General features: G+C 39.4%; 1 protein-coding gene across 1 annotated transcript in view; it reads right to left on the bottom strand.

Annotated features, from left to right (window-relative positions):
- Positions 1-19,947, bottom strand: part of LOC105564424 (probable G-protein coupled receptor 158) — an 85,727-nt gene that overhangs the window by 22,304 nt on the left and 43,476 nt on the right. Inside the window, exons 3-4 of the mRNA XM_012016773.1 lie at positions 5,120-5,243; positions 2,177-2,320 (exon numbers count right to left, since the gene is read on the bottom strand). Of these exons, the coding sequence (XP_011872163.1) occupies positions 2,177-2,320; positions 5,120-5,243 (268 nt within the window). The remainder of the gene's footprint in view (positions 1-2,176; positions 2,321-5,119; positions 5,244-19,947) is intronic.

Genomic DNA, 19,947 nt, shown 5'->3' with positions numbered 1-19,947 from the left:
AGTTTCAGTGATGTCATATTGTTCTTTCATTTAGCCGGAATAGCAAGCTGCTTTCGATCATCTGTACACGTGCCATTTAATTTGTGTATTACACAAATCTTTCCACGAAACAGACAGTTTTAAGTGCAAAAGGTGCGAAAGTGCAGAATCACTCCAGCATCCCCTTAAGGCTTAGGGCTAAAATCATCTGTTGTAGACTGGGACTTGCTCGTCACACATTACGGTCCATCTGGTTGCTACGAATGCTTCCGAAGCGTTCCTCTTCTCCCTCCTTTTAGCAAAGAAAGAAGGAGAAGAAGAATTCGAAGTATTTGTAGCATCAAAGGGACTGCAGGCCTACCTGCTAGATCTTGCTCAGCGGTCGTCGTGACTGCACGCTCGCTAGGCGACTGTAAGTTAGTAAAATAGAAGACTCTGGAAGAAACGAGCCGTTTAATTCATCATTCCAAACCCGACGACGTCTCGTCTACGGCGTTTCAACGATTCATGGTAATCGTAACATATAATTATGCTATTCTGTACGTTCGCGTATTTCTCTCCTCGAAAGTTTCCTCTCTCCGCAGTTCCGGATACAATCTCATAAACGCACGGGCATTAACCAGAGTCGACGTGCGTCGTAAAAATATAATCCACGAGAAACAAAGTGGCGAAAGAGTTTTTCTCAGAAATTATCCGTAAATTAATATAATTAGGACGAGGTCGAAGATCGTCGCGCTGCTTCGATTCAGAGGCGGACAGTCACGTGTAAGAGGTCGATCTTTGGGGCAAGGAACGCCCGAGAGATCCCGCACAATGAGATATGCATCATCAGATATTCCGGTATGAAAGACTAGTAAGTGTAATGATCATTTCCGAGTTCCTTTCATCCAACTTTCTGTCGCGACGGCAAAAGGAAGGAGATGTCTCCCGTGAAAAACTGGAGAATAATCATTTCCGAGTTCCCCCTTTCTGGCGCTCTTTCACGCCAACAATGCGGACATCGGCGCTGCCCACGACGCGTCCCCCGAAAAAAAAAGGATGACACGTCGTTAATATCCCGGGTTCCCGGTTATTAAGGATATTCGGCGGAGGAGACGTCACCCATTGTAACCGTTTGCGGTTACAAACGGTCGCGCCAAGTACCGAAGGGCACGGCTGGAAAATAGTTTTAGCGCGTCGCGCGTCGCGCGAGCGATGGAAATGCCCATCAAATCACAAAAGATACGTAACACGCGGTGACAATAGATGCCATCGCGCCTCGCTGTCAATACCCATTTCGCTCCTGCGAGCGCAGAAGTGACGGTTGGGCCGACGGACGTGAAAACTGCACTGGGGGGAAAAAAAATGTCGTCTCTCCTACGCCGTCCGACGTAATAGAATGCGCGCTAACGTGCGTTACGCCGTAAACGCCGTTGCCGCCAGCGACGATCTAATTGCGCTGTCGCTGCGATCTTCCGCTCCGCGATCCTGTTTTTGAGGCCGGAGAATGGAGGAGGCGTGAGCGAACGGGACGAAAGTGGAGCGCGCGCGAGACGCTGATATCAGCTGGATATTCCATTCAAACTGCATTTTACGCGTGCAATAACGTCGAGCTAAATTTATCGAAAATTCGTCGAAATGTATTTCAAATTGCACGCCGCGCGCGCTCGCCGATCTTTCGCATTCGTACATTTGCGGAAAATTAAATAGTTTTTTCCCTCGGTCCCCCCCCCCCCTCCGAAGCGAATAATTGTTCCGATCATAATTGAATATTGGCGTGCAGAGAGGACAAAGGATTTTATTTAATCCGTCGGCGAAATCGCAAATTACTTTCCGATCGAAAATCAATTTCTGTAGACCTTTCGCAAATTGAAAGATACAAAATGTGCGTATTTCCATTCTTCTGCCGCGCTAAAGTTTAACGGGGAGACTCTCCCATCGATATGCGCCGGGGCTCGCGTAATCGACTTCACATTTGGTAAAGGAGCCCGTTATTGCGACGAGGGCTCATCAAAATTTGATGAAGACGAAATACCCTACATATTTTGTTACCATAATTTCGTTCCTCTTATAGTGAAGTAATTTCGGCTTCCGCGGGGTAGGGGGAGGGTAGGGGGGGGGGAAGGTAGATATTACAAAACAGCATTAAGCGTCCTGCGGTGCGGAAAATGGAGGGCGAGGCTGCTTTTACACATTAGTTCAGCTTTAAACTACTCACCATCATCAATCTCTCGTACTCTTCTTCAATGACCGTGCCATTGTAGTACCTCTTGTCCGATTTCGTGTCCGGGTAGTAGAAGCCTCGTTTGCAAACGCATCGATAACTACCGCGGCGGAAGCCAAGCCCGGGGATGGCGATGCACTGCGAATAGAAGACAAAACGATCAATTGTATCTAATCAGCGCTACGTGTTCAAGCCTTTCGTTATTAGGGACGGGCTGTAATCCGTTGGAATTGTTTCGCGATAGCTGGTCTGATTCACGGCTCTCGCGGCTGGACACGATCGAGTGTCCCGCTTGATTACAAATTTATCCATATTTCATTACAATGTGTCACACTTGAAAAATTGAAGCTTACTCTATCCGGTCCGCCTCGTGCACGTGTATCAGCTTAGCTTGTAATTTAAAGTAACGTTCGTAACAGCGTAGTTTTCACGTTGCTTTCGCGAAGAGAACAATTTCATAAATCGTGGAAACAATCATGGGTATTTTAGCCACTCGAGAATTCAATTATTAACTGATTAATCCGAGAGAGTTAAAGGGAAATCTTATATTTTAACTCGGTCCTTTTTAAGATTTAAATCAATTAGAAACATAAACGCCATTTCGGACCTGGCACAGGTGGAGGTAGCCAATTAAATTACTACGCGAATCCACATACCGTATTTTTTCCGACCTGTTCTGCGCGCCGATACTTTCCGGACATATAACGCAGGTTATTCGTTAGGTGGAATAATTATCGGCAGTGAATTCACGTGTTATAAAATCGCTGAACGATTTTGATAAATTATTTTAAATGCTGTACTTTAAATGCTAAACCTTCATTACAATAACCTCCTCTCCCCGTACTAAATTTAAAATTCTTATTGTGAAAAATATTACCTCAGCCAGGACTCGAACCTGGAACCTCCCTCAATCCGTGACGGATTGTGTTTTACAAGTAAACCTACCCAAGTGGGGACACACCGATTTTGATGAGTGTTGAATATGTTGTTTTTCAGCTCAAAATAAGGGACACGTATTTTTTTATACGTCCCGATATGAACTTTTAGGTGGTGAAAGATTGATTTTCTCTTTGGGACGAATATTGACGAAAGTGTAAAAGCTAGAAAAAAAATTGAAAATTTTGAAACTTTTTTAGCAATAAGTTACAACTTACTTTATTATGAAGTCAACCGTATATAATAAAGTTCAAAATTGTAATAAAAAATGTTGAGTGGTAGAGGTATTAAAAAAATTAAAAAATTTTTGCTCATATGTTTTAAAGTACTATTGAAACGATTCAACTTTCATTAAAAAATTTTTTTCTAGCTCTTACACTTTCTATATTCACCCCGAAAGAGAAAATCAAATTTTCTTCAAAGGGTATTTCATCACCTAAAATTGCGTATAGGCACATATAAAAAAATATGTGTCCCTTATTTTGAGCTGAAAAACAACATATTCAACACTCATAAAAATCAGTGTGTCCCCACCTAGGTAGGTTTACTTGTTAGCCAACTCGACCACTAAAATGGCGTTTATGTCTCTAATTGATACAAATCTTATATTTCAGATTAATGTAAAATAAATTAGTGTCGAGGCCTCGTTAAGATGAATTTAAAGTGGGCCAATGTTAAATCACTCGAGATCAATGTTGAGACCACAACGTCCGGACTTAATACTTAAATGTGGAGGTTTACGAGATCTATTCGAAACAGCAAAATTAAAAACATTTTATCAGAAGGGATTGTACGTGGCGTAAAAACTGGCGAAATACGTTGCCTTTCGTATACATTTGTGTAGCGCTATTACCGTTTAAAAAAACGAGGTAATATTAAAAAATATCACAGTCATAATGAAAGTCTCCATTAAAATGAAGACCTACGATAAACTACGACCGTGCCACAGAGTGAACCAGTCCGAAGTGGTGAAAACAAATAAAAGGGGAAATAAAAAAAAATAAAGATAAAATGGGACGGAACAGCGTCATGAAAGGCAAAGAGGAGGGGGAAAAAACGTAAAAAATGATTCTTATATCGTTTTTATAACAACGAACATGTTTTACCCCTCGAAAGCCCCGCAGTTCACGCGACCGACGGCGAGAAGTGTGCTTGAAAACGTTCCCTCCAAATTGCGATCCTCTCCAAGTTCGTGAGTTATCGTTGCCGCGAATCGGAAAAACGTGGTTTCCGAAAAACACGGGGGTTTAAAGTTTCGGGTTTACATAAGGCGTCGGCCGACAAGTGATATGTACGCCACTCGTAGATTCCCCGTAATTTCCCCAGGATTTTTCCCCGCGTATTTACCCGCGCTCTTACGTGAGGAAGAGCTGAACTTTCAAAAATTTAGACTGACATCTGCCATAATAATGAAGATGTTAAAAATTTGTAATTTAAATTTTAATGGAGAATTTCAAATCGCGTTACAAAGGGACGTTAACGTCGGTTCCATTCCACGCTTTTATTACGGCAAACGTTCCGTGAAATTTATCAAGAAATCCACCAAGGAGAGCACGTGACCGACGCGCTGCAATTTAACTATCAAAATCCAACGATTTAAATCCGCAAAAATTCAATAATCTCGACGGAAGAGGAATTTACACTTGAAAACATTTTTGTGTGAAAAGAAATCTCTCTCTCTCTCTCTCAATTACAATTTGCGAGTTTTAATCTATGGAAAGTAAAACACGGCGATAACGCGCGCGCGGTTTGTCAGGGGGGGAAGACAAAAACGCTGCGCGAGCGGGGTGTTTTTCGCGCGGTGGACGCTAGCGCGGCAGGGTCGACAGTGGCATTTACAAATAGAGTCGGTCGCCACGCGGAAAAACATCTCCCCCGGTGGGTTTCGCCCTATTCCGTGCGGTACGTTTCAAGCGCGCGTCGCGCCCGACACCGCGCGAAGGACACTCGCGGGAAACATCGATCCTCGCGGAGAAGAACGCGGCGAGAAATTAGCATTACCTCGGTGGTGCGCTTTTTGCACTTGTCGCTGGCGGCGAATATGTTGAGCTGCGTGGATCCAGCCGGCAACGGGCACTGATCTATGTCTACCCGGCGGAGGTCTATGTCGATACCGCTGGTGCCCCTGCGAACGATAAATCATACGTTTTGCGATTAAACCCCCGTATAAGATAGGCTTGCACGTTAGACTTGAGCGCGACCGACTTGCGCCGGTTACTTCGCCGGGGTGAAATCTCCCCCGGCGCGGGGGGATGCGAGGGCGCCGACGCCGCTCTTATCGGAATTACATTAGTACCAGAAACTAACGTCTGTTTTTACGCAATTCAAGCAGTAACTAACATCTGTTCCTAACTGGCATTTCCGCGAACTTGTATAATTGTATTTCCCCCGCGCCCTCGGGAATTGACACGGGCCTGAACGACCGCGCGCGCTCTTTGTTATTCGTAGAACGTCTCGAAAGAAGAGGACGGGGGAATTCTACGGCGTGAGTGTGAGAACAATTTTTATTGCGCATGTAAGGCGGGAAGAAATGCAGATTCTCGAAAATCCGGCCTGAATTTACACATGAAAAGTGCGAACGCCGTCGGGTAAGTGGTAATATTAAAACCCTATTTCACGATTTTTCATAATTTCTCTTGGGCTCACACGTGTCTGCTCAACGCTCTCGTTTTATATATCTTTAACATCGAATCAAATTCTCTTGCTTCGTGTCTCCTGATGCATAATTCAACAGTGCGCGTGTTGCAGCCGATTATGCGTGCAATATATCTTCCGCTGATTCTCAACTCATGTAACCCGATAATCCTTCCTCCGGCTTAAAACGCAATATGGTTGCTTTGCACGGCGAACAGATATGCGATATCAGCACTTGCTACTCCGTAGCATTCAATGAACCTGCATAATATCCGGCGTCGATTCTTTTTTTCTTCTTTCGCAGGACTCTTTTTTTTTGGTAATATTACTCGCAAACGTTCTATTAAAATTCTCGCGAAACCTGATCGCGGCGGAAGATATTGCTGTCCCTTCGAAATTGCGGGGCTCAATGCGAAATCGTTTCTCAATTATTTAGGTCTAAAATTAATTTCTCGATATTGAAACCGTCGCAATTATTTTTAACCCTCTTGCCACTGAATAACGGCACCGCCCCGGGTCTGGGACACCCTGTATAACGAACCCGTCCGACTCCCCCTCTTTCGATAGTTGGCCGGTATCGATTCTTGATTTGCAAGAATTACGATGCGTTCGCAGTTGCGCTGATAACAAATTTCCTTTAAACGGATATTGCATTCTTCGGGGCGACATAGCCCCGTTCTTTTCCATCCGCCGACATTTACCATGATTTCTGCGTGCAGTGGTCCGTGAAATTTTGCATTTTTGGATTTAAACGCGGGAACGGCGTGAGCGACGTTATTTCCGACGTGCGATTGCGAGCGAATTTTCGCTACCGGCGAACATATCGTTCGGATATTTCGTGAATGGTGATTTCACTTAGTCCAGTGAAGTGGAAACGTTTTAGCTACGTAGCGAAAGCGTTTTAATTCACTCGGACAGCGAACACTAAATAAATTTAATTGCTTAGTTACATAGGCACGGAAACTTTAGCATGAAACTCCATTTCAATTGCTCTTTCCGCCCCCCCCCCTTTTTTAAACGCACGAGCTAAAAGTATTGAAATGTAAAATTCAAGATAATTATCTCTGATCTGTGTTCACGTCAGGGAATATAACGAAGACGTAACTTCTTATAGCGCATGAAAACTCAAACGGATCGAATACAATATCTCGTTACGAAGCACAAGAGTCCACACTCTCCGAAAGGATTTCTGTTACTGAGACAAAAATATTCTTGATACCTTTATATTTCTCACAATCTCATTTAGTGTAAAAATAAGACAATGTCAAAATACAATCAACAATTCTTATTCTCCTCTATCGAATTAAAAAGGTTGACTTACTATATCGAGACAAGAGTCATTTATATAAATGTGAATTTACATATTCTTGCGTTTAGAATAAATTTTCCCCCATCTTACAACGCACGAAGTTTGAACCACGATATTCGATAAAAGCCGATATATACTATCATTTTATTCTAGATTTTAGAATTTCTCATTTAAGATTAAAATATTCTTTTCTTTATAATATGATTGGGGCTATATCGAACCCATTTTATGATACATTGAAGTGTAATAGCGTTGGATCCAGAAATTTTTTCTGTGCAGAAAGGATTCTGTTACCGAGACAAAAAGTATTCTTGACGCATTTATATTTCACACAACCTCATTTAGTGTAAAAATAAGGCAATGTCAAAATAAAATCAACAATTCTTTTTCTCCTCTATCGAATTAAAAAGGGTTGACTTATTATTTACATATTCTTGCTATTATATTGAGCCAAGAGTAACTTATATAAATGTGAGTTTATATATTCTTGCGTTTAGAATAAATTTTCCCCCCATCTTAAAACGCACGAAGTTTGCACCACGATATTCGACAAAAGGCGATACATACTATCATTTTATTCTAGATTTTAGAATTTTTCATTTGAGATAAAAATATTCTTTTCTCTATAACAAATATGATTGGCGCTATAACGATCCCATTTTATGATACATTGAAGTGTAATAGCATTGGATCCGGAAATTTTTTCTGTGAGTGCAACTTCACAGGAAACAGATATCTTTCGAGCGTTATTCCATCGTTACAGACTGCACAACAATTTTATATTGAGACAGCAATGAGTAGTTTTATATCCCGCTGCGGACGAAGGGAATACTACGAATTTTTGGAAAAACATCTCGAAATTGAACGTGGAACGAAGGCAAATACGAAAATGGCAATATACCCTCGTATACCACCACGCGCCATTGTTACCATGAAATCGCAAGAATTTTCGTCCGAACTATGGCAGGGCTGCGATAGCATTTCGCAAAGGCTAGTATTTCCCATTTCCACGTTGGAGGCCGGCAACAATTAATATCGCTGTATTGTTTCGTAGAAAGTGAGAGAGAGAGGGGCTGGAGAGAGAGACAGAATCTTGCTCTATTGACACAGAGACTTCAAATGGCCGTTCTCGGAATAGAACTGAAAGCTCTCCGAACGGTTAAATCAATTTGCATAACTGAGTTCCGTTCGTGTTTTAGATTAACTCTTCGTCTCATATGACAGCACATTTACAACATATCTAAATTTGCCATTAAAATAAATTGAATATTGATTTAATGTCGCCTTCTGCTCCGTTTCCCGCAAGGCTGCTTCTGCGAAAACTTGTTGCAATCGGTAATTTTTGGTACGTACGAATCGAGGCTTTTCACCGCGAACATACAATTAACGGGACGATACTGTTTTCTTTCGTACTCTCTTCTTATACAGTGCAAAGTTTGATTTTATTTACACAGGAAGATGGTTAATTGGATCACGTCCTGTATGCAAAAACCAGCTAACAATGTTGCGGTTGTTGGTTGGATTCTTCCTGCAGCATTTAATCCAATTATTCTACCGGGCAACGTCAATCAATATAAATATTTGAAAACTGTGAGAAGCACAGACAAGTCTCCCGTTTGTAATGAAATAAAATCAGATTAAATCGAAATCAGATTAAGTAAAAATATCATACGTAAATACAAAAGCGGGAAATGGAATTACACGATAGAGCTGCCTTTGCTGTAAGCTTTTTTCGTTAATGTTAAAAATTATATATTTTTAACGTCGCTATTTCATTTATAATAGACAACTTCATTCCATAATTTGGAACGGGTTTTGGTTTAACACAAATTGTCGATTTAACATTACTACTGCGACGTCCCAAAGTTACAAAGTTACAACAATTTATTGTTCCCGATAACATCGTTACGGAGAAATTGAGCTCGAGTCGAAAACGGTGCGGCTGGAAGGAAATACGATTGTTTCGGTACACTCCGTATATACGGGCATATTTAAGCTATGGTTAAGGATTTTCGCCGGGCTATAATAAGATTCTATAAGGGGTATAATATCTACATACTTCATCGCCAGGAAGGTGAGGAATGCTGGAAATATCTCGGCCCCGTGTTCATCAAATTGGTCGTATCGATTATCGATTGCAGCTGCGAAAGGCCTGGGTTTCAACGGGAATTCCGAATTATCATCGCTTTCACGAAAGCGCGACTTCACCTTCCATTAAGTTAAGTAGACTCCGAGTCTTGTTATTGTTCGATTAAGTGCACGTAAATACTCTCGCAATCTATATTAGTCGAGGCAACGGTAAGTTGCATTAAAAATTTCGCAAATAAACAAATATAGGTAAATAACTGTGCAAGTATGCAAGTACACCTAGAACATGCACTTAACCACGTTTGTAAATCGTTTGTTTATCAGGAGCAGAGCACTGCGTGTTTTGCGAATGTCGAATATACAAAATCTCAATTAAGACGATGCTTCTTTTTAAATTCACTCGAAATACAAAACGAGGACCGTAGCCGTAGGGCTTTTACGGAATACGTGAGGTAGATTGTATTTTTTGTGGAGAAAAAAATGGGTATATTATGCTCGCGGTAGGGTATATTTAAATATGTATGTCCGGGATGGTGTCTGCCCGATAATCGCGTTACAGCAACATTTTACGCGCATATTAGAAGGAATGTTGTTGTGGTGGGCGCAATTTAATGTATATAGAAAATGAAATTAACTAAAAGCAGCAATGTTTGAGCCTCTGGGACGAAATAATTTTAATGCTAAGAGAATATTCACACACGTCACATTTTACCTAATGTTCGATGAAAATGCTTTTTACCCTCCTTCATTCATATTCCCGATTGTATTAATTTGTTTAATATGAATCGATTGACATAAATTTATTCAGAGAGATAAACCTGAATGCATCATATATTATAATGGCCAAGACAATGTCTAATTTGATTACCCGAAAATTTGCGCTTCCCAATTTTATATTCCGCGTTAACACAGCGTTTTCCCTTGTGTGCATATCTTTACGCGCTAAGAAAAAAATGTGCTCCAAATTTGCTTCCCGAAGGAAAAGAAATTTCGCCGCCGTTCCACGGCGAGATTTTACGTATAAATCCCACGTACCAATTATCTACTAAATTGACCTTAATTGATTTTATCTGCTCTCTCGCTGTGTACTCGCGTTGCGTTTATTTATTTACCCGTCATCATGCGATGGGCGAAGCGCACATGTGCGTTTCATTATTCCCGAGTTGTTTCATAAGAATGTCGGGACGTGACGTGTATAATTATCGGCGCGTAATTCCGGCGCAAGTTAGGTCGGAGATAATAAGGTAACCGGTTAAACGTATAAATTAGGTGCGCATGTGCCTCGGAGGTTTTCGCAAACTCCCGATGCCGTGGTAACGCGGTGACCCGTGCCGAAAGCCCGAGCCCAGGCCGGTTACCGTATTACAAATTAGATCCGCTAACTCTTCTCTAGCAGATAATTCGTTTAACCGTCCGGGCGCGAAATGGAGCGGGAAACTGGATGGCCTTGGCTAAGTGGATTTTTCAGCCGGACACAGAACTGACATAATTACCAGTAATTATAACGCTATCGCGCCCTACCCCGATCCGCGGAGTTAAAGATCCGGCGGAAACTTGGGAACAAGAAGCCGGCTTTCGGCAAGCGTGGGATACAAGGTGTTCGCGACCGATTGCATTTCCTTCCAGTCTGCTGATCCTTCGACAAACTTGGCCAATCTTTCCTTCAAGGAAACTCGATGGATTACTCGCTCGCTTGTAGTCACCTACGGAAGTGTAACTGTACCTTATATCTTCCTCTTCTCAGATAATTTCGACTAAAGTTTGCCCGAATGGAGATTCAATATCGAACTTTTCGGAAATTCGGACTCCCGACAAGTTATGACTGCTGTCGCGCGTGCGATAACGATCGGCAAATTGACCGCTCGAAAAGTATAGTCGGTTGAAATGGCCGGGGACACCTTATACATGACTTTAGCGTGATCCTAATTTGCTTAAGTACTAATTTTCTTGGGTCCTAACATGCTTGGATGCTAACTTCCCTGAATACCAAATTCCTGGCACCCAGATTTCAAGGAGTCCTAGCATATAAGGCTTGGCTTTGATCCTAGTTTGCTTGGATAGTCATTGGCCTAGATACTAGTGTACTTAGATCTCACCTTCTCTTTTCTCTCTATTAAGTTCCACTTTTTATTTGTCAACTGTCAGGTTTCTTTGTTAAGAGATGTGGCGTGCAGGACAATATAGATTCGAACAAATAAAAGAAGCTCTAAGTATTGCAACTTTACAAACGTGAAACATTTTTACCATGAAAAATATATCTAACCGAACAATTAAAGACTTATTGCCGATATTTATGAAAGATAGAGAAGAAAATCATAAATATTACAGTCTAATAAAATTAGTTATTAACATAGATAATGTTTCAAAAATTAGTTCGTTAATTAACAAATAAAAAATAAGAAAGGGAAAAGCTACAAATAAAATTAAAGTAAAGTTGGTTTCAGATTCAGGCAAATGATAAGCAAATGGAATATTCGAGTAAATTAATCTTCATAAATTAAATCGGAAAATTCAAGAACGATAAAGTTCGGTCGATCAAGTGTAATAAGTAAGTAAAAAGATGAAGTGTATAATAAAATAAAATGTAAAATAAGACGAATAAATAAATGGAAAGTAAACCAATGAAAAATGGAACGCCAGAGATTTAATAACTCTTTTAATTAGCACCCTCCGCTTCAATTGCGACTCTCTCATTCGAGATTGTAAGAAATTCAGTTTCTGCTCTGTCTCCCTGAAGAATCTGTCATATCTGTGAAACGGAGATTCCCCAGCTTGCACTTGATGTGAAATAAACGATGCACGAACGCGTAGATAACCGAGAGAGAAAGAGGAGGAGAAGGAGGAGGGGGTGGAGATGGAGAAATTCCCAATGGGGAGGCAACGACGCGGCTGTCGCGGTGCCGAATGTTATCATCCTCGCGTCTTCGTCATCGTCGTTGTCTCTTTGATTCCATACGTAACTCGTCAGCGTAACTCGTCAGCGCTTTCGCGAGATGCATAATGCGCGTCGCAAGGGCGCATCAAAGTACATGAGTTCCATTCGTATTATTAGTCACATAGGCAACGGTTAATGATATTACTCGCATTTTCGGGAGTGACTTGAAATATCTGTTGCTAGGCGCGCGAAAATTGTACAGTTTCCACCGAATTTGACACGTTCAATAAATGTGAAATCACGCACAATTTTTCTTCCCATTGTTAAATGTTTCTCCAATATATTACCATGACTCTGTTATATGATTTTAACGTGATACACCTTGATAATTACGTATTAAATTGAATACGTTTCGAGACAGAGTTTCGTTAAGTTTAACGAAACATCTCCTTTACTTAATTTTACTTCTGTTTGTCACCTGCATCGATAATTGAATACTTGCACCAATTGACCCAAATTCTTTTACCTTATTCAGTTAATAATTTCGTAGCTGCTGGCGCCTTTATAGCAATTATCATTTTTCTCGGTTTGTGACTCAATATACCGGCGGTTGGAAGGACCCGCGGTTTTAACACACCTTGTATCGCTTTTACGACGAGATTTTCAGGCAAGAGAAAGCCACGGGGAAAGAGGGAGAGAAAGATACGTCGAGCTGGTGGAGGCGAAATTCTGTTAAAACTAACTAAGCGAAGGCGGTCGTGAAAACAATTTCACTCGCAACGAAGTAAGCGTCCTCGTAGTCTCTACAAAGCGTTACGTCCGCCACGGTATTCCCGTTGTCGCGGAAACGACTGCTGGCAGGCTCGCATAAGATTGCTAAACAAAAGGCATTTGAAAATTTCCTGACTCTCCACGGTTGCTCTTAAACCCCACCTTCTTTTTGTCGCTCTTCGCAAAGTTTCCAAAGTTCCGCGGAGTTATTTCAACGAGGCACGTATGAGAACGGGACTTGGATATTTTGCTTTTGCGAAAAATGGAAGGGCAGTCGGCACGCATTGGCGGAATACATAAAATGCCGAGATATAGAGTCGTGATTCTCGACGATATAATCGCGCTGCGTCAAGTCATGTCCACGTCTTATTTAATTCCCCGGCGCCGAGCTGCATAAATAAAGTCGATTCAAAGCTGCCGTTATTTTTGCCTTTTGTCTCATAAATGTCTTGCTAAATGGTCGAAATGGCCGCAGAATGGGACAATAAAGATTTGCGAATGTAATTATCCGCGAGCTTTGACAGCTGGCGCGGAAATTATAACTTCGAGAGCCCGAGAAAACTCCATCTCGGCACTTTCGAGCATTTGATCCCTCGCTGTATTGCAAAATTTGATTCCGCAAACTCTCGTTACAAGACATGGACTTTAATCAAAATTCGGGAGTTTAATTTAGGACATAATCTGCAACAATATTGTTGCAACGCTTTCAATGAGAGCGAGCGGTGTTGTCCCGCGTTTTGAAGCCAAACAAATGTCTGAATATTCCAAACCTGTGGATATAATAACATTGGCTTTTGTTCTATTTCTACGTCCCGAAATATCATATTGGTTGTTTTCATTGCAAGATATTGATCTAGAGAAGATGTATCGGCTTCTATTCGCGCGCCACAACGCCTACAGTCCGACAACATTTCCTCGGGAATTTTGTCCCATTTTAGTAGCCTAATTGTAGCCCATTGTAATCGCGTTTCATTCTTCACTGTCGCATTCCCAACCAGCTGGAATTTACTTTCCGTGTGGCGGCAGCATAAAACGCGTTTGCTTTTCTATTAGTAATTCGATTAAAGTCTCCACGGAGAGAATTACGTTACACCGTATTTCGCAATTATTTAACGAGTCCCACTTAAATCTTTAATATCGAGATGCCACTCTCGGTGCAGATAACCGATGTCGGAGAGAGAGGTACTTCTAAAATGCATAGAATATTCAAGGTATTTTATGAGAACGTCAAACTTCGCGAAAGAGAGACCGTATCCTTTGACAAATTCAGTCGATCTTTTCCTATCGAAACTTCAAACTTGTCGGCCTTCGAGGATGCAGACAAGTGACAATATCTCACTTCACAGTTAATTATTTTTAAGTAACGTCTTCTTTAACGCAATTCTAGTTTAAAACTCGGTTATTAAAATGTCCAGTGGTGAATATTACGAAGTTGCGAAAATGTTACGAATTTATCAATAAATTGCCTGCTGCGGAAGTTTGACGCAAGTTTTTTAGAGAGAGAAAGAGAGAGAAAGAGCTTTACGTATAAAGCAAAAAAGATGTAAAAATCACCGATGTTTGAAGTAGTTGCAAAGTGAAATAATAACGATTTATAAACTTAATTTTTCATTCCACAAACTGTATTTGACATGAAAAATTATACATTTAACAAAAATTGAAGACTTTTCTGAAACTTCCAGAGTATCAATACTTTTGAAATATTACGAATATACATATTACATGTATTATGCAAATTTTCAATAGTAACATTTTTCGTAATCCCGTCCTTGTTTAAAAACTATTGCGATAATAAAATTATTAAATTAGATAAAAAATTCTCCCACAAATAATTCAAAATTAATCATCATTTATCAACTAAAAGATTTAATTCTGACAATGCACAAGCAAGTTCTTACGAGCTAGAGGAAATTAATTTCAAGGTAAACGACAAAGAATCTAGATTGTAGTAAATCTAGATTGATCTTACTCTTAACAAAAATAGTTTAATACAACCACGCGAGCGTTGTATTTAACCGTTCGATTTAATCGCTCGGTAAGCGAACGATTTTTCTCGCAGAACCGTGGAGAGGCTTCGCACTTCCTTCGCGAAAGGAAGTTCGTGAGATTTCGCCTCTTGCCACTAGAAGATTAAAGGGGAATCTCTAGTAATCGATCGCGTGCCCTTCTTTATTTGCCTGCCGCGCTCTCCCCCGCGGCAACTGCAATTTCCAGAGTCTAACTGTAATCCATTGCAACTGCATTCTATTCTTCGCGGCCACGTTTGTAGCCCGAATTTACTTTCGAACGATGATGACAGCGTTAAGAGCGTTTGCCTTTCGTCCCGCAATAATAGTCGAGAGCGCTTCGCCGAGAGCGCAGCTGAAGGGCCTCGCGGAACGCTTCTAATCCCGGAATCCGTTTTCGAGCGCAATAAAGAGCGTAAAGGCTATTCGCGATAAGGCTCAACGTTTGCCAATTGATAGCAACCGATAACGATAAGACCGAGTATCGAGCGGCCAGGAAAGAGAAACCTCAATTGTCGCGAAATCGCCGTCGAGTAAAGGGACAGCGCGAGAAACGCGGTAAATTGCGCCGAAAGATAACACACATGTGTTCAGATAAATATCTACGTTGTACATTGTGCTGTAATATCGCGAACGTCGACAAGAACTTTTCAAGTGCTTAAATACGCAGTTATAAATCGATTTCTAGTAAGTAAAAATACTAATTTTCTCATCTAATTTCTTTTCCAAGCATCATAAAACGTAGAAGATGAAAAAGTGTGCAAACACATGCTGCTTTTACATTTGTTTTATATTCGCTGGAAATGAAATATGTTTTTACGAGATGTTAAATATTGTAAGCTCAAGAACTGTATAATAATAATGCAGCATTGAAAAAGAATTGAGATACAACATTCAATCTGATACGTCTGTCGGAAAAAGACCGTAATTTTATTGATTAAATATTACTTTTTATATGCAGTAGATTCATAAGCAGAGAGATATTTAGAATATCGATAAAGTAAGGTAATAAATATCGAGTTTTATGATGTGGCAATAAGGGATGATCGAATTGATAATGTGGCAGGAAACATTTCGAGGTCGCTCTAATAAACGATAAAAGAACGAATCGTTGCTATAAAAGCGTGAAGGATAGTTTAATGGCGTTCATTCTCAGAGATATAGCTCGCAGTTTGGTTCAAGAAATCCTATTTCTTTCCTTTCAAAGCTGTAAAAAATAAAGAAAACTGTGAGATTGTTTCTCTAGAAAATCAAGCAACGTTGTTTTAAATACAAAAATACTGATTCCGTTTGAAAATGTTATTTACATCTATCATTAAAAATCTGAGAGTACGATTTTATATTAAAGAATATAATTTAAGAATATGATTTAAGATCCCCGAAATAATTACGAAAATTTTCAAAATCTCTCTCTCTCTCTCTCTCTCTCTCTCTCTCTCTCTCTCTCTCTCTCTCTCTCTCCTACTCACTCATTCTTTCTCTCTTTATGACTCTCGTATTAAAAAATGTCATTTACATAAAATTTAAAAAATTATTTAATATTCAGAAGCAACGGCTGGATTCTGGAAGATCTGAAGACAGGGATCCCTTAAAGATTTGACGGCAGATTAGAGGGAGAAATAGGATTATCGAAAATCGTTTAAGGATCCGACAATCGAGGAATCGCTACAATGGCTGAAAGAACGCCAGCGGCTGACAGTGAAAAAGTGGTAGAAATCGCGCCCGATAAGACGCAAGAGGTCGACGCCATTTTGTCGGCGGAGACGCCGGGTGTCACGGAAGACGGAAGCGAAATTAAAAGACGGGTCAAGAGGAACATCATCACCGTGCCGGAACCAACTGTCGAGATCGAGAGAAACGGAACGAGGTATCGCCGTGACACGAACGGACGATGGAGGCCCGTATTGTATTGATTAACGTTTCACACGGTTAGTTTGTTCTTTTGTTTTTTCTGCGCCAGCGGTCTTTAAACCTCTGATTGACGTGCCCACGAAATTCACGCAAGTGGCTTCCAAATAGTTGGAAATTTAATTAATTTTTACTAAACACATCAGAGTATAATGGCTGTCGATAGACAAATATTGTTTAAATTTTCAGGATATTATTTGATATTTTAAAATATTACTCTTACAGTTCAATGACATGAAGTTGGTTTCAAACGGTATTTTAAGCTAAATTGCCATTTAAGATTCAAAACCGTTAGTTAATATCGATATTAACCACTGGAAATATTAAATTAAATGTGTACGCTAAATTTCTGTATATTGTTGATTTTATGCTTAATGTAGTGTTCAAAATTTATAAATCGATAATATCTGATTTAAGTAAATAAACAATCGTTAATTTCGTTAATAAAATATTTGTTTTTAGAATTTTAGTAACATGATTTTATTTTTGCTGAAAAAACTATAAGTGCGCAATTTTATTGTAACATTTTAACGCAAATACTTTTATGAAAATGGGTCGATTTACGAAACACCGAACGCATTTGTTATCGGATTTATGAGCGTTAAAAGTTGGTGATCTATTCATTTTTGTTGCACTCTAGGATTAAACGTTACATTTTGTCAAAAGCTACATTGTTATAAAAGTTTAATATTGTTCAATATACAGCTTTTTAAAATCTGCAAGTCACTTTTCGTTAAACATAAAAAAGTCAAATTTAAAAAATCTCTTAAAAGCCATTCTCGCGGTAAGAACGCGGTTTACTCAAAAAAAGAGAAAGAAAATAAAATTTTACTTTATAAAAACTAAATAAGTTTTATCCATTTAAGGTTGTATTCGTTCTGTAAATGAGGTTTTATTCTAAAAGCTGAATGTTTTTATTTGAAAAAATCGAACCGATTCTCTGCTCGGTAAAATTTTTTCCAATTTAGAAACTAGAAATATATATATATATATTGGTCTTGTTTTAAGCCCTACTCTATTTCGTTACTAAAAGCGAAACTTTATTCGTGGCAAAAGTCAAATATTTGTTGGACTGCAAAGTCAAATTTTATCGTCATAAAAGCCAATCGTTTCTTGCACAACAGTTTTTCCCCCATAGAAAGTTAACCATCTGTGAAATTGGCTTCATAAAATATGGCTAAAGGTTTTTTCTACTCCAGAAATATTTGAGCAATAATAAGTAAATAAAACCTTTTATTGCTCATAGAATATTGCTAACTTTTTATGCGCTTTGCCAAATATAACTGTCGCGATATTCTAGGCTTCTTTTGTCTCCCTTTCCCTCCCTATCTTCTCTTTCTCTCTATTGTTCGATAATTTCGATATTCACGCAATCTCGCGGACATGATATTTTCCGCGAGCCACTAGCATATGCATATTTATAGAATTTCACATACAATTTGAAATGCAAAACGACACTTGGCTGTTCCGATAACCTTAAGTTAAACATATTAAACAACGTTGACTGCGATTATTGGCTATTTTCCAAGAAGCGTTGTATTAAACAATTTATCATTGCGGAAAAATCGATTTAAATTAGAGACAACTGCAGAATGTATGCAAAATAAATTAATAAAATAAATAAATTACGATACAGATAGACTACTTCAAAAAATAAAAAGCTAGAATATACGGTTGAAAAACGTGTAGTAAAAGAAATTAATAATTAGAACCTGAAAAGACAATAAAAAAATATTTTTATTTATTACATAAAACCATATGTAATTTAGCTACGATATCTTTAATTTACGAATATTGAGATTGTGGTTAAAATTTAATTTAAATGATCTTTACATAGAAATAATTGCCAGATTTTCCAAGTAATACAAATTAAAATTAGAATTAAGTTATCGTTTTTGCAGAGTATTGCGAGATTACTCATGTTTATACATTCTTATCAAAGATATGCTTCACCTTTGACACGTTATCGTGTAAATATGACGTAATGTCTGTAGCGGATATTATTATCGTGATTTTGTCAATTCGTGGAATCGTCGGTAAAAATTAATCAGTCACTACGCAGCATTATTAGCGACAGTGTCTTTATAAGCTCTGCCTTTATGAGAATATTTCACACGTCGTACACATCGTTTGAGCTTTATCAAGAGCAAGCTATCGGTTTGTATTTTGTGGCAAAAATCGAGAATGAAATTTTACGCGTTGCTAATAATTGCCGTGACGATAATGACCGTCACTTCGTCACCGGCACAAAAGAAAAGTGTAACCGGAACATCTACTACTGAGGCACCGATGACAATATCTCCGTTCAATATCATAACAGTGCCGGAGTTTCCGTGTCCACATGGCCAACAACGCGATGCGAATGGGAGGTGTCGATTATTTTTGCAAAATCTTTGAGAATTAACATCAACTGAATAAGGTAAATTCTTAATTTTGCCGAGCATCGTAGAGATTAGGAAAAGTCGTACAAGGAGAAAACAAAAGAATTTGCATGAAAATTGAACTATTTGGGAAAAATAAATAGTCATTGCTCAGTGTAATAAACAACGACGTCGTTGTAAATAACGGGGGATTAGCGAGAAAACGGCTTCGCCCTTTCAACAAAGATATTTCGTACGTCATACGCGTCGTTTAGAGGAATCGAGGTCAAATGGTTTTGTGTGAATATCACAAAAAATGAAAATTTGAGCCGCGTTGTTAATCCTCGCTGTGACGATGATGACTGTCACGTTGTTATCGTCACGGCGTGCAGAACGAAAAACAAGAGAGTCGACTACCACTGAAACACCAACGTCAATTGAATTCTTGATCCTCGCAAATAATAGTTGAGACTATTCATGCTTGACCAATGATTTCGGGTCTGGTCGATTGGCTCTACATGTAACATCAACGTCAATTGAATTCTAGATCGTCGCATATATAATAGTTGAGACTATTCATGCCTGACCAATGATTTCGGCTGGTCGATTAGCTCCACATGTTTCAACCGAAAATCGTTTAAAAATCTCCGAAATAAAGAAAGTTAAGCACGACGCATTCACGTGATTTTATTGACAGTCATGGAATTTTGAAAAAGTAATACGCAATAAGAAAAAAATCAGCAGTGATGTTAAGAGATACAGAGATAATTTAGAAGTTGAATTTTGCATGTCCGTCCATCTTAAAAGAATACTAAAGATAATTGTGTAAATAGTAAACTAATTGACCAAGAAATTTATGCTAGAGCTCCGCATAAGAA

Source organism: Vollenhovia emeryi, unplaced genomic scaffold, assembly GCF_000949405.1.
Source record: "Vollenhovia emeryi isolate VEMERY1.0 unplaced genomic scaffold, V.emery_V1.0 DF939165.1, whole genome shotgun sequence".
Classification (NCBI taxonomy): Eukaryota; Metazoa; Arthropoda; class Insecta; order Hymenoptera; family Formicidae; genus Vollenhovia; species Vollenhovia emeryi.
This window is presented reverse-complemented; position numbering and strand designations above follow the sequence as displayed.